The sequence below is a fragment of the Oncorhynchus mykiss genome, chromosome 14 (assembly GCF_013265735.2).
Source record: "Oncorhynchus mykiss isolate Arlee chromosome 14, USDA_OmykA_1.1, whole genome shotgun sequence".
NCBI lineage: Eukaryota > Metazoa > Chordata > Actinopteri > Salmoniformes > Salmonidae > Oncorhynchus > Oncorhynchus mykiss.
The window spans coordinates 12961370-12982164 of NC_048578.1; the positions used below are offsets into that span (position 1 = coordinate 12961370).

General features: G+C 41.6%; 2 protein-coding genes across 3 annotated transcripts; one reads left to right on the top strand and one right to left on the bottom strand.

The window, feature by feature from the left end:
* Positions 1 to 302: 302 nt before the first annotated feature.
* Positions 303 to 6732, top strand: zgc:113229 (uncharacterized protein LOC550612 homolog). Of its 2 annotated transcripts, XM_036942965.1 has the most exons (6): positions 303 to 2033; positions 2184 to 2326; positions 3324 to 3789; positions 4832 to 5173; positions 5379 to 5621; positions 5747 to 6732. In XM_036942965.1, exons 1-6 carry the CDS (start codon positions 1119 to 1121, stop codon positions 5765 to 5767), a joined length of 2130 nt encoding a protein of 709 aa, XP_036798860.1. In that variant the 5' UTR covers positions 303 to 1118; the 3' UTR covers positions 5768 to 6732. The 2 variants fall into 2 exon arrangements, with proteins under 2 accessions (XP_036798860.1, XP_021416926.2); XM_021561251.2 differs by having other exon boundaries at positions 5379 to 6732.
* Positions 6733 to 7428: 696 nt separating this feature from the next.
* p2rx3a (purinergic receptor P2X, ligand-gated ion channel, 3a) lies at positions 7429 to 20320 on the bottom strand. The gene is made up of 12 exons (XM_036942966.1): positions 19937 to 20320; positions 19629 to 19764; positions 18367 to 18438; positions 17933 to 18002; positions 17401 to 17491; positions 17224 to 17301; positions 13017 to 13158; positions 12609 to 12745; positions 12317 to 12410; positions 12154 to 12219; positions 8732 to 8809; positions 7429 to 8494 (listed from the first exon to the last, which is right to left on the bottom strand). The coding sequence occupies exons 1-12, from the start codon at positions 20065 to 20067 to the stop codon at positions 8369 to 8371; spliced, it is 1221 nt and encodes a 406-aa protein (XP_036798861.1). The 5' UTR covers positions 20068 to 20320; the 3' UTR covers positions 7429 to 8368.
* Positions 20321 to 20795: the final 475 nt, after the last annotated feature.

A 20795-nucleotide genomic window follows, 5' to 3' on the forward strand; every position in this document is an offset into this window, starting at 1 on the left:
TTTCTGGGATCTTTTATATCAGCTCATGAAACATGGGACCAACACTTTACATGTTGCATTTATATTTTTGTTCAGTGTAGATTAATGAATAACATATAAAAACACTTGTTTGCAGAGATCTCAAAGATGTTCAAAATCAGCTTCAACATGATCAAATGTCTGCTAGAAGAACAAAAAAGGATTTTGTAAATGTATCACAGATATATCTTCATGTGGAACAGTAGAAGCAATGTCTTTCCTGATTTGAGGCCAGCTCCTTTTGCTGAGACAAAAATGCCCCCCAAAAAACCTCCTGACCACACTGTTCAGAGAAAGAGGGCATGTGCCAGTGTACACATGTGACAGAGAGACAGAATGAGAGAGAGAAAGAGAAAGAAAGATAGACAAAAGCGAGCGAGATTGAGTCACTGTCACTTGTGGAGGAAAGTGCTATAGAGTAGTTAGACCAGCCTCACTGGTCTGGGTGCATTTATCTGTCTGTAAGGCCTGTTGAATGTCATTCCCATGCTTCTCCTCCTAGTGATGACATGATCGAAAGAAGGGCAACTTCTCCACCACGAAAAATAGACACGCGTGACTTCTAGAGATAGAGAGAAACAAACAGGAGAGTGAGAGAATTTGATAGAGGAAAAGGAAGAGAGAGAGAGAGAGAGTGAGTGTAAGAGACAGAAGAGTTTGAGCGGGTTTTAGCGTTGCTGTTTTTTTGACACCGCTGAGTCTACAGAGCGATGTCGCAACTTTTCTGACAACCCAAGGAGGACTGGAGTGACCATGCAACAGACAGAGGAAATAAGGGGAAAGAATATGTCAACAATCCATCTGGAAAAACTGGTGAAGTATGACAATGGAGAACAACTGGAATGATAAAGAGAACAATCCTAACATGCTTCCTAACAAGACAAGAGACGCCAGGGCACACGCCTGAAACTGAACTAAGACTGAGGACAAACACAAGGAATATTCCAGATTGTTTTCTGTAACTCAATCTCAATAGCCACTGGTCTGTCTAATCCATAATCCATATACAGCATATCATATGTATGTACTGTATGTTTGTTTGTATATACCATCATTGGTCTAACCCAGGGGGTCTGATGTAAGAGTGCTCTCTGTCCTGAATGTCTCAGCCAAGCCCCTCCGTTGACACCCAGACTCTGCTTCAGTCCATGCTCCAGAGACTGAGGCTCCAGCCTGGCTCAGAGACCCAGCACGGCAGGCAGGACCAGGCCCCCCACGGCCCCACCACAGCTGCCCAGGGCCAGGGGGAGGATGGGGGGAGACCTTGGGCTAACGCCATTGGCAATGGGGCTCTGGGACTGTCTCCGGCTGATGATGTCAAAGCAGCTGAGGGAAAAGGGGGATGTGAGAAGGCCAGGAAAAGTGAGATGTGGAGGTTGGACTCCAGGGAGGAGTTTGGGATACCTGTGAGGGACTGTAATTTTGGGGGATCCATTTGGAAAGGGAAAGGGGAGGAAGGGAGGAAGCAACCCACTGGCAGTCTCCCCAAGTTGGACAGGGGACAGATGGTGTCATCCCCTTCGGCTGCTCAGGGTGCCCCTGTCCTCGCCCCCTTACAGGATGCTGGCAGTGTAAGAGGTGACCCAGGGGGGTCAGTGGGGGCTCTGCCAACAGTGATGACCTTCACAGGAACTCAAACCGGGAACGAGGGCCACATTGACGCATCACCTCTCAGTAACTCATCTCTAAGCTCCAAGACCAAGGGTGCTCAGAACCATGACCGGTCGGTTCTAATGGCGTCAAACTCTGACTTTATTCCATTTGACATGGGGACTCAAATGGAGAGGTGGCGGACTTTGGGCTATGGGGGGTCGGAGGTTCCGGGACATGGAGATGTCATGAAGATTAAGTCACCTGGTCAAAGTGTAGCAGAAAACACCTCGTCAACTAAGTCGATGAAGAGATTGACACAGAGGATAAAGGAGAAATGGAGGGACAGGCAGGAGAGTTTAGGGAAGAAAAGGAAAGCGGAGGATGGAGTGAGAGAAGGAAAGAAAGATGCAAAACAAGTTAAAGTAAGTACAGTAGAGTTGACTTTGACTCATTTTATTTATTTGATGATGCAGACTGTTTCATTAGCAAATACAAGTAACATATTTGCTAACCTTTGTTAGCTAACTGTCTAGCGTTACACTCGAACATTCAATATATTTTTCATTCAACAGTTTCAGCTGTTAACCAGAGATGATAACGTCACTAAGATGTCCAATAAAGAAGGCTATACGACCACTCAGTCACCAATCAGAGAGGGCCAGGGGGAAGCCCCTCCCACTCTGTCAGAAGACAGCGGTACAGCGGGTCAGTTCAGGTCAGTTCAAAACAGACAGACAATCAAACAGCTGTCAGTGTAGCAGATCAGCGTTGGTACTGTATGTGTTAGCAGCCACGGTTTGCTTAACTGATATATTTGTGGTTGTTCAGCGTCTGTGCATATGGCTAACTCATTTCCCAATGAAGTAGATTTTAACTACTGTCTTGTGATTTGCATTGGTTCAAATGTAATATGTGTACCACTTTGCCTATAGATACGGCATGGAGTATTTCCTAGTCAGGTCAGTAGGTCATGAAAACCTTTTTGTCTTAATTATACACAATAGAACAGCAGGGACTGTGAAGAGACACTCGTACAGGCACAGACACACAGAAACATGATAAGACACACACTCTACACACACGTACAGGTACACATACGACACACACTCTATACACACGTACAGTTACAGACACACAGAAACATGATACGACACACACTCTACATACACGTACAGTTACAGACACACAGACACATGATAAGACACACTCTACACACACGTACATTCACAGATACACATGATAAGACACACACTACACACATGTACAGGCACACATACACATGATAAGACACACACTCTACACACACGTACACATGAAGTGATCCTTAGTAAATACAAATACAGGGCTAGGAGATTCTTCTGACTATGCGATCTAACTAGGAATAACACCTTGCTTTCACATCTGAGTAAGTTCTGTGTAATATTGGTATATGCAAAGGGACGTTGTCATAGCTGAGACATTAGTCAGGGTGATACTGGGCACTGACAGCTGTGAGGTGTCGGACACACCCTAGTTACTGACATTTACTGTCAATTACCTGCTTGTTATCGTGCTCTCACTCGCTCGCGCTCTCTCTCTCACTCACACACAGGAAGTTCTCAGTTCCTGTTTTAGTGAGTATTGAGTAAGACAGTGGTGCTTTGTTAGATAGTTATATACTGTATGTACATGTTTGATATATCTAATCTAGTATTCCTTATTTGTCATGACAGATCCCCAAGTTCCTTTGAGTTCGGCCTTGGGTCCTTTAGCTTGTTGGAGGAGATCCTCACAGGGCAGGAGTGGGCCAGGTTTCTAAATCCATCACAAGTAGACACCTTAGCCAATCAAACACCAGCTGAAGAGGTCACCAATCAATTAGAGACCAGCCAGAGACGGTCACAAGATCATGAGAGCGGCCGATCAACTATGACCTTGGACAGAGTCAGCCAATCAGGAAATGTGAACAGTCAGTGGGACTTCAGACAAAGTGAATTGGACCAAAGTTATGATAGAAGCGCTGATGTTTCTTCATCTGTCAATATGAATATCACAGAACAAAGCCCTGTCCAAGAACAGAACAGTAAATGTGAACTCATCCAATCGGCACCAAAGGAATACGGTCATGTCCTATCACAAACCAGTTCTGATGAAGTGAGGCCAAATCATATACCTGTGTTAGAGTTCTCCTTCATTAAGGTAAGATTTCACTCAAACCTTATTGTGAAGTTTCCTGTACGCAGGTTAAGCCTAACCTGGACTAAAAAGTAATTCTCCATTGAGTTTGCAGTGTAGTCCAGGACTAGGTTTAACCTGTGACCAGGAAATCGCCCCTATAGGCCTTAATTTAAACACTATCACTAACCTTTTATGTAACCCTAAATGAACTAATCCTGATGAACTAAAAGTCTATGCCTTGGGGGGGGGGGGGGCTTCTACTAAGATAACATGGAATTGTTTCAAGATGGTCATACCATGGATCATTTAGCTATTTCATTTGGAATTTTAAGACCCTGTAGGTATAAAAAATATATATACATTTATTTTGATAACATATTGAATTTGTCCTTTACTACTGTACTATAGCCCATAGAAACACATTGAATAACATTCATAAATGGCTAAACAGACAGACAAAAAATAAATCATAAGGAATCATTTTTGAAGTGTCTGTCGTATATCTAGGAGATAAAATATATTATAAAAAAGATTTTGGAAACATACTTAACACCTTTTTTTGTTGGCACAAAACTACCTCCATACTTATATTGATTGTTTAAAGCGGTGCTGGGTTGTCTTCAGACGAGTCCCGTGACACTTGTGGGGGTTGTAGAACAAAACGGAGAACACCAACGTGTTAGTGAGAATCTTATCTTTCCATAGAGTGTAGCCCAAACGGTTCAGACACAACAGACAGAAGTTGGCACATCGGAGGTAGTGACTTCAGATGAGTCCAGTGGGGCCAAACCAGATGCTACAGATATTTTAGTGAAAGACCAATTTTCGGGTCTGACAAACACTGCTGTAGTTTGGCCACCTTCCACCGCAGATGCAGAAGGTCAACATAGGCGGATGAGGTGGATTCACGCAGTCCACGCAAAAAGAAACATCTCTCTGTCTTAAACTGACAGATTTTGATGGGGATATTTTTAAATTACTTCACATAGATTGATGCATGTGTGCGTCAATAATAGACTCTTAAGGATTAAAGTTGATAATAGTGTACATTGTTGTTCCACAGCCAGTGGAGGTCTTGGACAGCTCTGCCCTGAAGAGCAGGGTCCACATGAACAGAAAAAGAGAGCACCGGTCACAGGAGAGGAAAGAAGAGAGAGAATGTTTAGAAGGAGAGGGGGGAGAGAGATTACAAGAGAACTCAGTCCCATCTGATGAGGAAGAGAGGGAAGAGGGGGACAACTTCATGATGCCTGTCCACCCCCTGAAATCCTCCCTTTCCCCTCTCCCTCCATCCTCCCCCTCTTCCTCCTCCACCTCACATCCCCTTGTCACCCAAAGTATACTGCGACACTCAGTGTTTCAAGATTCAGAGTCCTCACTATCAATGGAAACAGTGACCAAAAAGGTTTGTACAGATTTCACTCTCATTTGTCTGTGCCACACTGTCAGCATTTGGACAACTGTAAATTGAAAAATAATTTGGGGCATTCACCCAATCCTTTTCTCTCTCTCTCCCTCTCCCTCTCTCTCTCTCTCTCTCTCTCTCTCTCCCTCTCCCTCTCCCTCTCCCTCTCTCTCTCTCTTTCTCTCTCTCTCTCTCTGGCTCTCAGAGGCGGATGTCAAAATCTCGTCACGTGCGGTTCTCTGAGGAGGTAGTTACCATGCCGCCCAGCCTCCTGATCCAGCAGTATCCTGATTCAGAGGAGGATTGTGGAACAGAGGAGGACTCCACGCTAGAGGAGAATGCAGTGATGGAGGAAGTTCAAGTTGTGCCGATGATGCCACAGCCCGCTGCTGCTCTCCCCGCCTGGATATTAGCTCTGAGGAGGAAGACAAGGAAGAAACACAGACACTGAACAATAACAGGCTCATCCTTGTCTACCCTTATTTAACCTAGAAATGACCTTGAGAATCTCCTTTGCAAGAGAGACTTGGCAAGATAGTAAAAATACTTTGTAATTACTTTTGCATCTTTTTTTCATTCAACTCAAATGTTTGATACTGAGTTATTAATGCTTTCCATGGGGAAGGGAAGAGGAAAGGAAACGAGATTACTTTGATCATTCTACAAGCCAACACACAAAAATAAACTCATGTCATCATTACATGATCGCTATGTTTACGTATGAAAGTGTTCTAAGTCCATTAGCATGGAATGTCAGGAGACAATAGTTATAACGGACCGTTTCTCTCTCTCTCCCTCGCTCCTCATCAGTCCTTATTAATTAACAGTGGTGTAAGGCCATTAAGAAGCTATTTTGCTGATCTATTAGTGTTGTGATGGGTCCTTGGTGAGAGGAGGAGTGCCCAGGTTGAGTGTGTGTGAATGTGTCCGTGCATATTGGGTGTGTATTGCAGAAAAACACAATACAGCAGGCACGACTCAGTCAAGTCCGATAATTGTATAATTCCTGGTTACCTTTGCTTTCCACCAGGTTCCAAGATCAATATAGGACCACGACATCTTTTCTCATACCCCCATTGTTATAGTACATCACAAATGGAGCAAGACAGAGATGGAGAAAGGGATGAGGCCGGATAACTGTAACATATGAAGTATACAGACTATGTACAAAGGTAATGAGACCAGGGCAAAGCTTTTATGTGGCGGCAGACTGTGGAACAGCTACAATATTGAGAGTAACAGTTTGTTTTTACTAATGTATTCATCCCACTGTACAGAGATAGTTTGCCCCCAAAGATCGGAACACATTTTAAAAACACATTTTAAAAGTTACTCAGATTCAATTGTTACGTCATTCAGGGCAAGTGGGGCGGAGCCCCATCTGTTTTGAGCCTCACATTTTTAGCAATAAATAAATAAAACATGTATATTTGTTTTAAATTGGTGGGGCTTGCCATTTTGCATGTTATTTTGGCATTAATATGTGTCACATATCAGTTTGCAAACTATGTAAAAATATATATATATAAATATCATTGAGTTAATAAAGTCGCATACACACATGGTCTCTTTGTTGTGTTCTTGAGTAAGGCAGCTCCAACATGCAGCTGTTTCAGCCTAGCTCAGTGCTTTCTGTGGTGGTGAGGCGAGCCAGCTGAAATAGGAGCAGTGTTCTGTCACTCATGGGGACACTACGTCACAGGCCAAGTTTATGTCCTTAGTAAGGGTAGACATCCAAAATGTCAGCCCTTTGGGTCCTGCCATAGAGTTATATTACCAGTGCCCTTCCAAGAAGGCTCAAGGTCATTGGCAAAAAAAAAAAAATGACGTCAAATCACGTTATATGTACAGTAGCTATGATTAGACTGATCATGTCAACAGCTTACTTTCAATGTCTTAGCTGGCATTAATCATCACGAATCAAGTCAGCAATCTACTGGCAAAATCCTTTTTAATCCTTGTCATATAAAGATAAATAATGAAGAGAAATTATTTGATGACAAAGTTTGATGACAAAAACGCCATGCCACCTTCATGTTTAAGTGAGCACATCACAAGCCAAGGTGAGTCCAAAAATGCCTTGTATGCTGCTGCATAAATGATGTAATATGCAAGGGAGCTATGTATACTATAGCTAAGGAAGTAATACTAAGTGTATGTTATGTCGTAAGCTGTTAGTAGCCCATGTTCATCACCCTAATAATTTGGTCTATTTTCACCTCTAATTTCACCTAACGTTACTGTTCTGTTTCAGTGGTGCTGCACATGTAGCCTATAACCTGTTTTTGAGAAATGTCATCATCTAATATTGTAAGAGGTTTCATTGTCTGCTTATATGCCCCCTTCATTTATCCTACAGTTCTGACTTGGTGTACAGGGAAAATACTGTAAGAGCAGCCCATCTTCTGCATTCTGCCCCTGTACATTTCAAAAGTGCTGAACACATAGTTATATTGACTACATCCGTCGCCGCTCGCTCATTAATGTCTTAATCGAAATTACGGAATGCCTATTATCTGCTCGCCGTTCCCGTATGCCATAGTTTGGACGTCTTAATTGCCAGTAGAAACCACATTTGTTTTATCAGCTATGTTTTTTAAAAAGGCAGTAAACAAGGCTGAATTAATTGTTTCGTTGACAGACAAGGCTCCGCTGATAGCCAGGTGTAGCGGTGGTAAGGATTCACTCCATTGTGCTGAAAAGAAAGCTCTGCTGTTGGGACAGCTTTATGTAGGCCCTAACAGTTTGTGGGCACTGCTTATCGCCGTTATAGTGTAATTCATGTATTGTTTAGTGTTGTGTTGTGTAGTGTCTTTGCTGGCATGCATCTAAAAACAATTTGGGGAGTTTGCCCCACCAAGATTTACATGCTAAAATCACCACTGCTTCATCCACATGAACATGGAACATATCAACAGCTGCTGATGAACTAAGGAAGTGTGGCAGGATCTTCCACTCTGCCGTTGGGTTGATGTGGACTGTCACTCAAAGCTTCTTCTTCTTCTTCTTCTTCTCCTCCTTCTTCTTTGGTATAATGGCAGTCCTCAAACAAAATGTTAAGGTGCACGCCTCCACCTACTGTGCTGGAGTGTGCCATCAATCATGGTTTGCCTAATTCTATACTACTAGGGGGAAAAAAGAAGAGAAATACAAATCAATCCCTATTAACTTCTAACAAACCCTGCCTCAAACCACTCAAAGCTGCTGGTCCAGGCAGAGGGAGACAGTTCCCGAGTCGTCTGAAATCTTCTCCTCTGGTTGGATTGAGAGCTGGCTGCAACCTTCTCGAGAGAGTAATATCTGTATCTGTGACTCAGAGACCTAGGGAGAGGAACAGAGGGAGAGGAAGAGAGGGAGAGAAGATGGGGTAGAGGAACAGAGGGAGAGGAAGAGAGGGAGAGAAGATGGGGTAGAGGAACAGAGGGAGAGAAGAGAGGGAGAGAAGATGGAGTAGAGAGAAAGAGAGAATAAGACAGATGCTCTTCACCTCTCTCTCCCTCACACAAACGATACATAACACAAAACATTATACTTTTATCTGAGTAATTAAAAAAGTACCTCCTCAAATTTCTTGGCTTTGTATTGGTCTGCCCCCTTCAGGAAGTTCAGAAGAATGATGTCACAGAGGACCGTACCCTGCAGCCAGTCAGAACGAAGAGTTATACAAGTTGACTTAACGAATCGGGAAATACAGTGAGCTCCAAAAATATTGGGACAGTGACACATTTTGTTGTTGTTTTGGCTCTGTACTCCAGCACTTTGAAATAACACAATGAATATGAGGAAAATGGTGCAGACTGTCAGCTTGAATTTGAGGGTATTTTCATCCATATCAAGTGGACCCTTTAAAAATTACAGCATTTTTTTGTGTATAGTCCCCACATTTTATGCGGACCAAAAGAATTAGGCCAAATTCACTTATGTGTATTAAAGTAGTCAATAGTTTAGTATTTGGTCCCATATTCCTAGCACTCAATTACTACATCAAGTTTCTGACTCTACAAACTTGTTGGATGCGTTTGTTTTTGTTGTGTTTCAGATTATTTTGTGCCCAATAGAAATTCATGGGAAATAATGTATTGTGTCATTTTGGAGTCACTTTTACTGTAAATAAGAATATAATATGTTTCTAAACAATTCTACAATAATGTGGATGCTACTATGATTATGGATATTCCTGACTGAATCGTGAATAATTATGAGAGAGAAAGTTACAGATGGGACCAGATACTAAACTTTTGACTACTTTAATACACTTATAAGCAAATTTGTCCCAATATCTTTGGTACCCTAAAATAGATGGAAAAGAAAATTGGTTGCTATTTATGTCGCACATGCAGCTAACAAAATATATAGAAATGTCTGCTCTATTCAAAATTATAACCAACTAATTGCAGCATTAACAGAAAAATTGAAGAGGCAAGCGGAAGGGGGACAAGGTAAGGAACCTGCATTAAAGACCAAAATTGGTTAAAGAAAATTGTGATATATATATATTTTTTTTTAAGTATACTAGTTTAATTTAAAAACCAAAAAATTACAGCTGTGCCATACAGGTTGCAAAATATTTGGGAAGAGATTTTCGATTAATTGATTCCATGGCACATGGTTTATGAACTGATACACAAAACAATGCCAGATTCAAAACTTTTTCAATTGAAATGATAAAATGTTTTTTTTTATTGTAACCAAAATGATGTTATATCTATGAGGGAAACAACCATCCCAGCTCTGCAGATTTTGCTGCAAAGAGACAGAATCATTAGCTCACTTGTTTTGGTACAGCCCATAGTCTTGGTTATGCCCATATTATGTACAGTAGCTTGTTTTTGGTTGCAGGTTCAGGAACGGCTTAAGAATGACAACATTTACCTTGAGCTAACTCTGCAAATAGCACTGCTGGGTGATTTCAAAAGTCATAGTCAATTGATCAATAATATTAGCAAAACATTTTATCTTTAATTTACAATTGGTAGAAACTATGAGAATAGAAAGGTTCAGACACTTTTGTGAAACATTACAGCATAGTTTAAAAATATATGTCAGCTAGAAATCAAAACTGGGTGGTCTTCAGAGATAGATGGGAGGGGCTAAGGGTACTGTAGCTGAAGGATGGGCAAGCCGAAAAACACAATCCTAACCGTGAAGCACGGGGGTGGCAGCATCATGTTGTGGGGGTGCTTTGCTGCAGGAGGGACTGGTGCACTTCACAAAATAGATAGCATCATGGAAGGAAAAGTATGTGGATATATTGAAGCAACATCTCAAGACATCAGTCAGGAAGTTAAAGCTTGGTTGCAAATGGGTCTTCCAAATGGATAATGACCCCAAGCATACTTCCAAAGTTGTGACAAAATGGCTTAAGGACAACTAAGTCAAGGTACTGGAGTGGCCATCATTAAGCCCTGACATCAATCCTATGGAATATTTGTGGGCAGAACTGAAAAAGCATGTGCGAGCAAGGAGGCCTACAAACCTGACTCAATTACACCAGCTCTGTCAGGAGGAATGGGCCAAAATTCACCCAATTTATTGTGGGAAGCTTGTGGAAGGCTACCCAAAACATTTGACCCAAGCTAAACAATTTAAAGTCAATGCTACCAAATATTAATTGATTGTATGTAAACTTCTGACCCACTGGGATTGTGATGGAAGAAATAAAAGCTGATATAAATCATTCTCTCTACTATTATTCTGACATTTCACATTCTTAAAATAAAGTGGTGATCCAAACTGGCCTATGACAGGAATTGTGAAAAACTGAGTTTAAATGTATTTGGCTAAGGTGAATGTAAACTTCCGACTTCAAGGATATGCATATTCTTAATACCATTTGAAAGGAAACACTTTGAAGTTTGTGGAAATGTGAAATGAACGTAGGATAATACAATACATTAGATCTAGTAAAAGATAATACATTTAAAAAAACATGAGGTTTTTTTTGTGTTTTTTTTTTGTTACATCATCTTTGAAATGCAAGAGAAAGATCACAGTGTCTTGTTCCAGGTTAGGCGCAATTTCGATTTTGGCCACTAGATGCAACATTTTAGACTGATTCAATGAACCATTGCATTTCTGTTCAAAATGTTGTATCAAGACTGCCCAAATATGCGCTCTCCTCAAACAATAGCATGGTATTCTTTCACTGTAATAGCTACTGTAAATTGGACAGTGCAGTGAGATTAACAAGAATGTAAGCTTTCTGCCCATATCAGATATATCTATGTCCTGGGAAATGTTCTTGTTACTTACAACCTCATGCTAATCACATTAGCCTACGTTAGACCAACCGTCCCGTGTGGGGGGGACACCGATCCCGTAGAGGTTAATTAAAATCTTTTTGCGGGGGCCTCCCGAGTGTCGCGGCGTTTTAAGGTGTCTCTACAGACCTGGATTCGATTCCAGGCTGTGTCACAGCTGGCCATGACTACCCATGAGGTAGCGCACAATTGGGCCAGCGTCGTCTGGGTTAGGAGAAGGTTTGTCAGGCCGAGATTTCCTTGTCCCATCGCGCTCTAGCGACTCCTGTGGCGGGCCGGGGCGCATGCATGCTGACACGGTAGCCAGGTGTACTGTGTTTCCCCCGACACATTGGTGCGGCTGGCTTCCACGTTAAGCGGGCATTGTGTCAAGAAGCAGTGCGGCTTGGCTGGGTCATGTTTCGGATGACGCACGGCTCTCGACCGTCAACCTCTCCCGAGTCCATGTGGAGTTGCAGTGATGGGACAAGACTGTAACTACCAATTGTATACCATGAAATTGGGGAGAAAAAAGTGGTTAAAAAGTATTCACTTTAAGATCAAAGTCATTGTATCATTTCAATCCAAAGTGCTGCTGCATTACAGAGCCAAAACAACAAAACATTTGACCCTGCCCCAATACTTTTGGAGCTTACTGTACTTGCTTATAATGGTGGTCACATTCTAAACGTATTGCATGGCCTCCTTTTGAAACATACAGTCTGAGTACCGAAGCCTTACCAATCCCACGGAGGTAAAGGCTGCCACTACGTTGATCAGAGTAGGAACTGCGTTGAACTTCCCTGCCTGAAAGAAAAGAGACAGATTAATCCCATGTGATACACAGATAACAGGTACGAAAGCACACACACACACACACACACACACCCTAATCCACACTCACGAGGCCAGTGACCAGGATGTCAAAGCGGATGGCGTAGGCCTTGTGGAGAGTGCGGAACTCCGTCCCATTCTCATTTTTGTAATATTTGGCAAATCTGTGGAGGGAGATAGAGGAGGAGACAGTGTCAATGAACACAGCTTTACAACGAGGAAGAGGGGGGGGGGGGGGGGGTGTAAGGAAAATGGAGAGGAGAAAAAGGTGGTGGAAGACAACCTGACGGAAGAAAGGGAGAAGGAGGAAGAAAGAGGGGGGATTCCCTTGAACGACACTAAACTGAAAAGGGTTTCAGTACCTGAAGTTGTATCCCTTAGCGATGCCATTCTTCTGAAACACAGCATCAAGTCGCGTAAAGGAGTAGTGTGGTTCACATCTCTCTTCTGACTCATCCAGATTACACTGCCATTCAATGTTGATCGCAATCTCTCCACCCTGATAGAGGGAGATAGAGGGAGGGAAGAGAAGAGAAGGGGGGATAAGTGAGGAGAGGGAAGAGAAAATGTAGGGAGAAGCATGTGGGACTGGATATATATAAAATGGAGAGGGAGAAGTGAGGAAGAGAGGTTAAGAAAGCATAATGAGAGAGAGAGAGAAAGAGAGAGAGAGAGAGAGAGAGAGAGAGAGAGAGAGTAGAAGAAAGAAAGATGGAGACTCTCGGGGGAGAGAGATGGAGAGGTGGAAGAGGGGAGGAGATATGTCTCACTGTCTGAGCGATGGTGGAGAAGTTCTGTCCTGTGTAGCGCAGCACTTCTCCCACCTTGAAGATGGGACAGTGGAGGTTGTGCTCCGGGTCATACGTACAGCTCCTGATATAAGTCGCATTCAGGGATGATGGGAAGTTCCCTCTGTGTGAGACAGAGGGAAGGTAAAAACGTGAGCGATAGAGCCAAATCCCCTTCAGCAGAAAAGAGAGGGCAATGAGTTGACAGGAAAGCCCTAAAATGTGCAAATGTGCTGAGTGAACAGGTCAGGGCACTAAGAGATGACCTCATCATGGAGGAGATGACAGCCAAGGCTTGTATTAAAATCAAATGTTATTAAATGAATGACACAGATAGACAACTCAAGGTTAAAACACATCCAATACTTACACTGAGTGTACTAAATGGCTCTTTCCATGACATATACTGGCCAGGTGAAGCTAGGTGAAGGCTATGGTCCCTTATTAATGTCACCTGTTAAATCCACTTCAATCAGTGTAGATGAAGGGGTGCAGACAGGTTAAATCATGTTTTTTAGGCCTTGAGACAATTGAGACATGGATTGAGGATGAATGGGCAAGACAAAGATTTCAGTACCTTTGAACGAGGTATGGTAGAAGGTGCCAGGCGCACCGGTTTGAGTGTGTCAAGAACTGCAAGGCCGCTGGGTTTTTCACGCTCAACAATTACCTGTGTTTATCAAGAATGGTCCACCACCCAAAGGACGTCCAGCCAACTTGACACAACTGTGGGAAGCATTGGAGTCAACATGGGCCAGCATTCCTGTGGAAAGCTTTGGACACCTTGTAGTCCATGCCCCGACGAATTGAGTCTGTTCTGAGGGCAACTTAATACTAGGAAGGTGTTCTTAATGTTTTGTACACTAAATGTAAATAATAACATACTAATATGACATGTAACATCGATGAAACAAATAAAAAATAAAAAAAGAATAATAATGATAGCCTGATTTAAATATGAATTAAGAATGATTCCATATAATATCTATTGTTTAAAGAAAACTCATTCTATAAATATAGATGAGGTTGGTGGAAAAAGGACTGGGAGGGAGAAATATATTTTTGTCATGGGCAAAGAAACTCAAATGGGGTGACTATACTAATTAATACACACTTTGATCCGATTGTGCAAACTGTGCAAACAGATCAACAAGGAAGATGGATTATTTTAAATACGCTACTGGACTAAAAATCAGATCTGGTTAATTCATCTATATGGGCCAAATAATGATGATCCATACTTTTTCAAAAATATCTATAATAATCTATTGAGCTCACAAGCAATGAAATAATCTATTATTATGGTGGGAGAATATAATATGGTTTTAGGTACCTCAATAGATCGTAAAGGAAATCACACTACAAACTATCACCCTCAAGTACTGAAGGAGATCACAAAGATCATGGTTACATTAGAACTTGTGGATATATGGAGGTTGAAAAACCTTGACCCAGTGAGATATACATGGAGGAGGCTTCATCAAGCTAGCAGTCTTGATTACTTCCTGGTCTCGTTCTTGCTGGCATCAAAAGTTTCAAAAGTATTAATACGAGACTGAATGTGAGTGAACCACCATCTAATTGGCCTCCATATAAATCTGACAGAATTTCCACGTGGATGGGGATATTGGAAATGTAATCAAAGTCTATTGGGTGACAATTTGTTCTTAAGTTCTTAACTAAGACAAAATAATTCATAATTGACTTTATTTGTACAACATAGGTACAGCAGATCCCCTTATTGTATGGGACACTTTCAAATGTACTTTTAGAGGCCATTCAATACAATACTCATCATTAAATCAAAAGCAGTTTAGGTCAGAAGAGATTAATAAAGGAAATAGAGGAAGTAACAGAGCAGGTAGATGGTAACGGAAACTGTACTATAGAGGCACAAAATAGGTTAGAGGAAAAACTAAATAAATGGAGGTACTTATTCAAGAAGCATCAAGTGTAATGTATTACACAAATAAAGTGAATTGTATTTTGAAAGAGGAAGCAAAATATTTGAAGCATATGCTTTCTCTTCAGTCTCCTCCATTTCCACTGAATGATGTAAACTGGAAGGATGTCTTTCCTAATAATAATGTAAAATGAACACATTTACAGAAAGACCTGTGCGAAGGCCAACTTACAGAAGAGGAACTTTTTGAAGCAGTAAAATCTTTCGCAATATCAATTGAGGATGCTGAATTCACTGTCTTTATTCAGCAGTCGCAAAATGAACATGGGAAAGAGTGACTTTTCCTCCATAATGAGTATACTTGACAGCTGCCCTGATGATATTTTCCCAAATATAAACTCTCTGTCACACTTCCAATGACGTCATGCAGTGTGGAGAGACGCTTCTCCACAACAACTAGGATTTAAAAAATCATCTTCGCACATCAATGACAAGCGCCCGGCTGAACCACCTCAGTTTGCTGTCTTTTGAGCGTCAACTGACAGATACATTGGATTATGATGTAATCATCATCATATTCAACTCAACGCCTCGCCGTCTGCGCCTTGTGATGTAGGTCACGCCGTATGATACGTCTTCTAAAGTTAAGGTACCATTTTATAGTACTACTGCCCGTCGTGGTATAAATGGTAACATCAAATATAGGCTTGTTTGCCCATGGAGATTGAAGTGGGTCTGAAGATACGTTTTATGTTGTTAGCAAGTTGGCAACTGGTCTAAAGTTACTGTCTTATATTAATATGCTGGGATAGGTAATTATTTGTGGAAAAAACGTAGTGGTCTGAATACTTTCCGAATGCACTGTAGCTACTGCATGGATAGTTCCATCTGAGCACCTGGTGTAATCACATTCTTTAACAAACATTTTTTGGTTGAGTTGGAGATGTGAATGCAACATATAATTTGTTAACTTGTCAACTAGTTAATGGGCTATTTACTGTAATGGGCTATTTACAAACAGCCATGAGCTAAATTAACTGAGGCTGCAGTTGATGGCTGGGGGCAGTATTGAGTAGCTTGGATGAATAAGGTGCCCAGAGTAAACTGCCTGCTCCTCAGTCCCAGTTGCTAATATATGCATATTATTAGTATATGTGGATATAAACACTCTGAAGTTTCTAAAACTGTTTGAATTATGTCTGTGAGTATAACAGAACTCATATGGCAGGCAAAAACCTGAGAAAAAACAACCAGGAAGTGGGAAATCTGAGGATTTTCAACTCATTCCCTATTGAAGATACAAAGGGATTCTCCGGTTGGAACATTATTGAAGATTTATGTTAAAAACATCCTAAAGATTGATTCTATACATCGTTTGACATGTTTCTACGGACTGTAACAGAACTTTTTGACATTTCGTCTGCTCCTAGTGAACGTGGTTCATGACTTTGGATTTGTTTACAAAACGAGCTAACTGGACATAAATGATGGACATTATCGAACAAATCAAACATTTATTGTGGAACTGGGATTCCTGGGAGTGCATTCTGATGAAGATCATCAAAGGTAAGTGAATACTTATAATGTTATTTCTGACTTCTGTTGACTGCTCAATATGGCGGATATCTTTTTGGCTTGTTGGGTCTCTGAGCGCCGTACTCAGATTATTGCATGGTTTGCTTTTTCCATAAAGCTTTTTTGAAATCTGACATAGTGGTTGCATTAAGGAGAAGTTAATCTATATTTCCATGTATAACACTTGTATTTTCATCAACATTTATAATGACTATTTCTGTAAAATGATATGGCTCTGCAAAATCACTGGATGTTTTTAGAACTACTGAACATAACGCGCCAATGTATACTGAGATTTTGTTTATATAAATATGAACTTTATCGAACAAAACATACATGTATTGTGTAACATGAAGTTCTATGAGGGTCATCTGATGAAGAGAAGAGTACCTTTAAAATAGTATAAGATACTTGTATGTTTGAGGAATTTTAATTATGAAATTTCTGTTGTTTTGAATTTGGCGCCCTGCACTTTCACTGGCTGTTGTCATATCGATCCCGTTAACGGGATCTCAGCCCTAAGAAGTTTTTAACCAATCTTGTCCTATGCTCTGGCTATTCATCACGTTAGGAATTTAGATTTTATTGTTAGTCTCACTACTCAAAACAACTTCCCGCGGATATGGGTGAGACCTCCTGAAAGTACTCCAGCACAACTTCATAAAGGTCTGACCATTACAGCCTCAGAAATGGGCGGTGTGTGGGACTCACCTGGTAACGTTGAACATAGGGAAGCGGATACTGTTCTTGATGAAGATGGTGAAGTTTTCCACTTCCATCATTGGTTGCCTGAGAAAGGGGGAGGGAGAGAATGTATATACAGTACCAGTCACAGGTTTGGACACATACTCATTCAAAGGTTTTTCTATAATGAGAGAAATGTCTTACATGTGGACTTTGTCGTCCTCTGCAAGGCACCAACCCTTCATCTCACAGCGTCGTCCTTTAGAGGAGTTCACACAGGCACCAGTTATTATTCCTGGGGGAAGAGAGAGAGAGAGAGGGAGGGAGAAAGAGAAATAGAGAGAGTGTCAGGCGTGTGCGTACTTGTGGAGAAGTCAGGTGCAGGAGAGCAGAGGGTTGTGAACAGGCACACACTTTATTACAGCAGGAGAAACCAACAGACGGACGCAGCTGCGTCAAAAACCTCCTCCAGCCAACAAGGCAAAGTGTGTAGCGCCCACAATATTCACACAACATAAATTTAGAGCAATTACAAATAAGCTTCAAACAATTAGACTAGTGCGTACAACACGTAACACACAAAATAATTACACACAAAGACATGAGGGGGAACAGAGGAGTAAATACATGTAGTGGGATTGGGGAATGAAAACCAGGTGTAAATGGAAAGAGAGAGAGAGAGAACACAATGGAGTCCCAGCACGGGAATGACAGAGAAGAGAAGAGAGGGACTCACCGTTTCCAGTGGAGCTCCCCAAATACTTGTCGCACTCTTCATCCGTGTCACACTTGTACTTGCTTTCACTCTGAACACAGACAGTACAGATACGCACATAGATGCAGGCCTGATACATAGGCAGTAACATTGCCCTGTGATCAGAAACTCTGTCACCACCCAATATGAAATGCCTTGGCTTTTGCCAGTGGTAATGGCCGGGACATCATAGAGTAGAGTACTCTGTATTGTTATAAACATGGTATAGGTGCAGTGTTTCCCAACTCCGGGCCTCGAGTACCCCAAACAGCACACATTTTTGTTGTAGCCCCAGACAAAAACACCTGATTCAACTTGTCAAGGGCTTGATGATGAGTTGACAAGTAGAATCAGGTATGCTTGTCCGTGGCTACAACAACAAGGTACATGGTACGTGTATACTGGACTGGACTCACCTCCGGGCAGAATCCTTGGAACTGGTTCTCTGTGATGATGAGCTTGGTGATGATGCAGAACACTGCGGCACCCTGTCAGATCATATTCAAAACCAACAGTTTAGCCTAAACATCGTCAAGGCAACATATCAGGCCTACTGCTAAAATCATCTCAAAGCCTCAACCAATGCATGAGTCTGTAATTGTTTAACCAGTTGGTTGGGCTAATGCTAAACTGACATAGTAGCTATGTATCATGAGCCACTCGGCCACAACTTCCATCCAACCAAAGGACTTTTCCTTCATCACCTCACACAAAACACTTCCCTTTAAGTGTTTAAAATGACCACCACTAAGTGCTCAGTCACTTTATATCAAGTATCAAAAGACTGCTCGGGTATGTTTCAACAGAGTGAACTCCGCCTACATATTGCGATCATTTAATCAAAAGTTGAATCAATATTTTGTATATTGCACAGTTACACTCCCCGACTTATTCATTTGGACAGCGAAGCGAAAACCTTTCATTTGGCTTTATACTCCAGAATTTTGGTTTTGGGATCAAATGTTTTATATGAGGCAACAGTCCAGAACGACACCTTTTATTTGAGGGTATTTTCATTTCATTTAGAAATGAAAGCATTTTGTGTATCTAGTCCCCCCCATTTAAAGGTGTTTTAAGTATTTTGAAAGATTCACTTATAATGTGTTAAAGGGATACTTCACCCAAATTACAAAATTACATTGGTTTCCTTAACCCGTAAGCAGTCTCTGGACAAGACATGACAGTGATTCATGCTTTGGTTTAGTTTCCTTGGCACTGTTTCCACATGCTGACGTTTTAGCGTTTGTGGCACAAATCCCATTCAAGTCATGGGACCAATATTACAATATTACATTTCTATTGGAGAAAATATAATCCAAAAAGGTTTGACTACTTTAATACACTATAAGTGAACTTGTCCAAATACTTATGACAGCTTCAAATGGAGGGACTAGATAGATAAAGTGTTTTAATTTCTAAACAGTAGAACAGATATGAATGAAAACACACTCAAATAAAAGGTGACATTCTGTACTCCTGCCTCATATAAAACAGTTGATCTCAAATCCAAAATGAGTATAGAGCCAAATAAATCATTTATGCTTTACTGTCCAAATAAATACGGAGGGGAGTGTACAATATACAGGTTGTGTACAGTAACTAAGTATGGTTGCGCTGCAGTATAACGTTGGTGTTGTCTCTGATTAGGGTCAAGGTTCACGCTCAGGGTGTCACGGACCTGTGTAGGGGCGACATAGTCCGCCACATCCATCACACGGTTGTTATGGTAACCGAAGCCCTTCACCTTGGTCATGACCGAAGACTCGATGCCCGAGTCTCTCACCTGGTACGCCTTTTCGTGATAAAAGACCCAACTAAACGACAACAGAAAGAAAGATAGATGGAGGCGAAGATTGTGGAGGGGGAGAGGTAATGAAGGAGGATTATTAACAAGAGTTCTAGAATGTTGGAGAGAGGAAAGGAGATGAAGAAGAGAGGTCAACATTATCACACACACACACAGAGGCAAAAACAGGTTGTACAGACCATAGGAAGTAGATGATGATGAGTAGTTGTACGACGCGGTTGATGATTCCAACAGACCTGCTCTTCACCACCACCGACTTGGTCGTCTCGTAGGTGAAGAAATCCGTAATAAAAGCCCATATCTTAGGCATCCTGAGAACTGGGTTGTGTGCATGTGTCTATATGAGAGACAGCTACAGCGATAAGTGTATTTTGCATCAGTTTGTTTAGAAGTATGTGAGTGAGAGCCTTTAGTTACCACACAATGCTGCTGATAAGACTTTTCGCATAAATTCCCTGTGTCCTCTCTTTCTTCGTTTCACCCCTATCTGTGCCTCTATCTCTGTAATGATTTAGTACATTCCGTAGGTCACCTTGTCCCCCTCCCTCCCTGCCTCTCTCTCTTTTTCTCACACATTGGGTAATGGTCATATTGGACCTTCCCCTTTCTCTGAACAAAGAGAAAAAAGGAAAACAACTCTTTGGGCTTTTTATCTCTCTGTTCCTCCATCACATACTCTCCCTCTCATTACCATAACAGTTCTCTGCTCGGACTCCTGAACAAACTAAAGTCTCACTACACGTGAACACAAAACACCTTTAAATCCAATTTAATGCCATACAAGCCAACAACAGAACAACACATGGACAGTACTCTGCAGAACAGAACAACACATGGACAGTACTCTGCAGAACAGAACAACACATGGACAGTACTCTGCAGAACAGAACAACACATGGACAGTACTCTGCAGAACAGAACAACACATGGACAGTACTCTGCAGAACAGAACAACGTGTAGACAGTGCTCTGCAGAACAGAACAACACATGGACAGTACTCTGCAGAACAGAACAACGTGTGGACAGTACTCTGCAGA

What these genes read in the sequence shown, in the direction of transcription:
- p2rx3a (XM_036942966.1), bottom strand. Translation starts at nt 20,067, where the DNA reads ATGCCTAAGATATGGGCTTTTATTACGGATTTCTTCACCTACGAGACG. An exon ending in ATCATCATCTACTTCCTATG is followed by an intron (nt 19,765 to 19,936) that starts GTCTGTACAACC and finishes GTTGTCGTTTAG; the next exon opens with TTGGGTCTTTTATCACGAAA. An exon ending in GGGGAGCTCCACTGGAAACG is followed by an intron (nt 17,492 to 17,932) that starts GTGAGTCCCTCT and finishes CTCTTCCCCCAG; the next exon opens with GAATAATAACTGGTGCCTGT.
- zgc:113229 (XM_036942965.1), top strand. Translation starts at nt 1,119, where the DNA reads ATGTCTCAGCCAAGCCCCTCCGTTGACACCCAGACTCTGCTTCAGTCC. An exon ending in GGTACAGCGGGTCAGTTCAG is followed by an intron (nt 2,327 to 3,323) that starts GTCAGTTCAAAA and finishes TTGTCATGACAG; the next exon opens with ATCCCCAAGTTCCTTTGAGT. An exon ending in CAAGGAAGAAACACAGACAC is followed by an intron (nt 5,622 to 5,746) that starts TGAACAATAACA and finishes TGCATCTTTTTT; the next exon opens with TCATTCAACTCAAATGTTTG.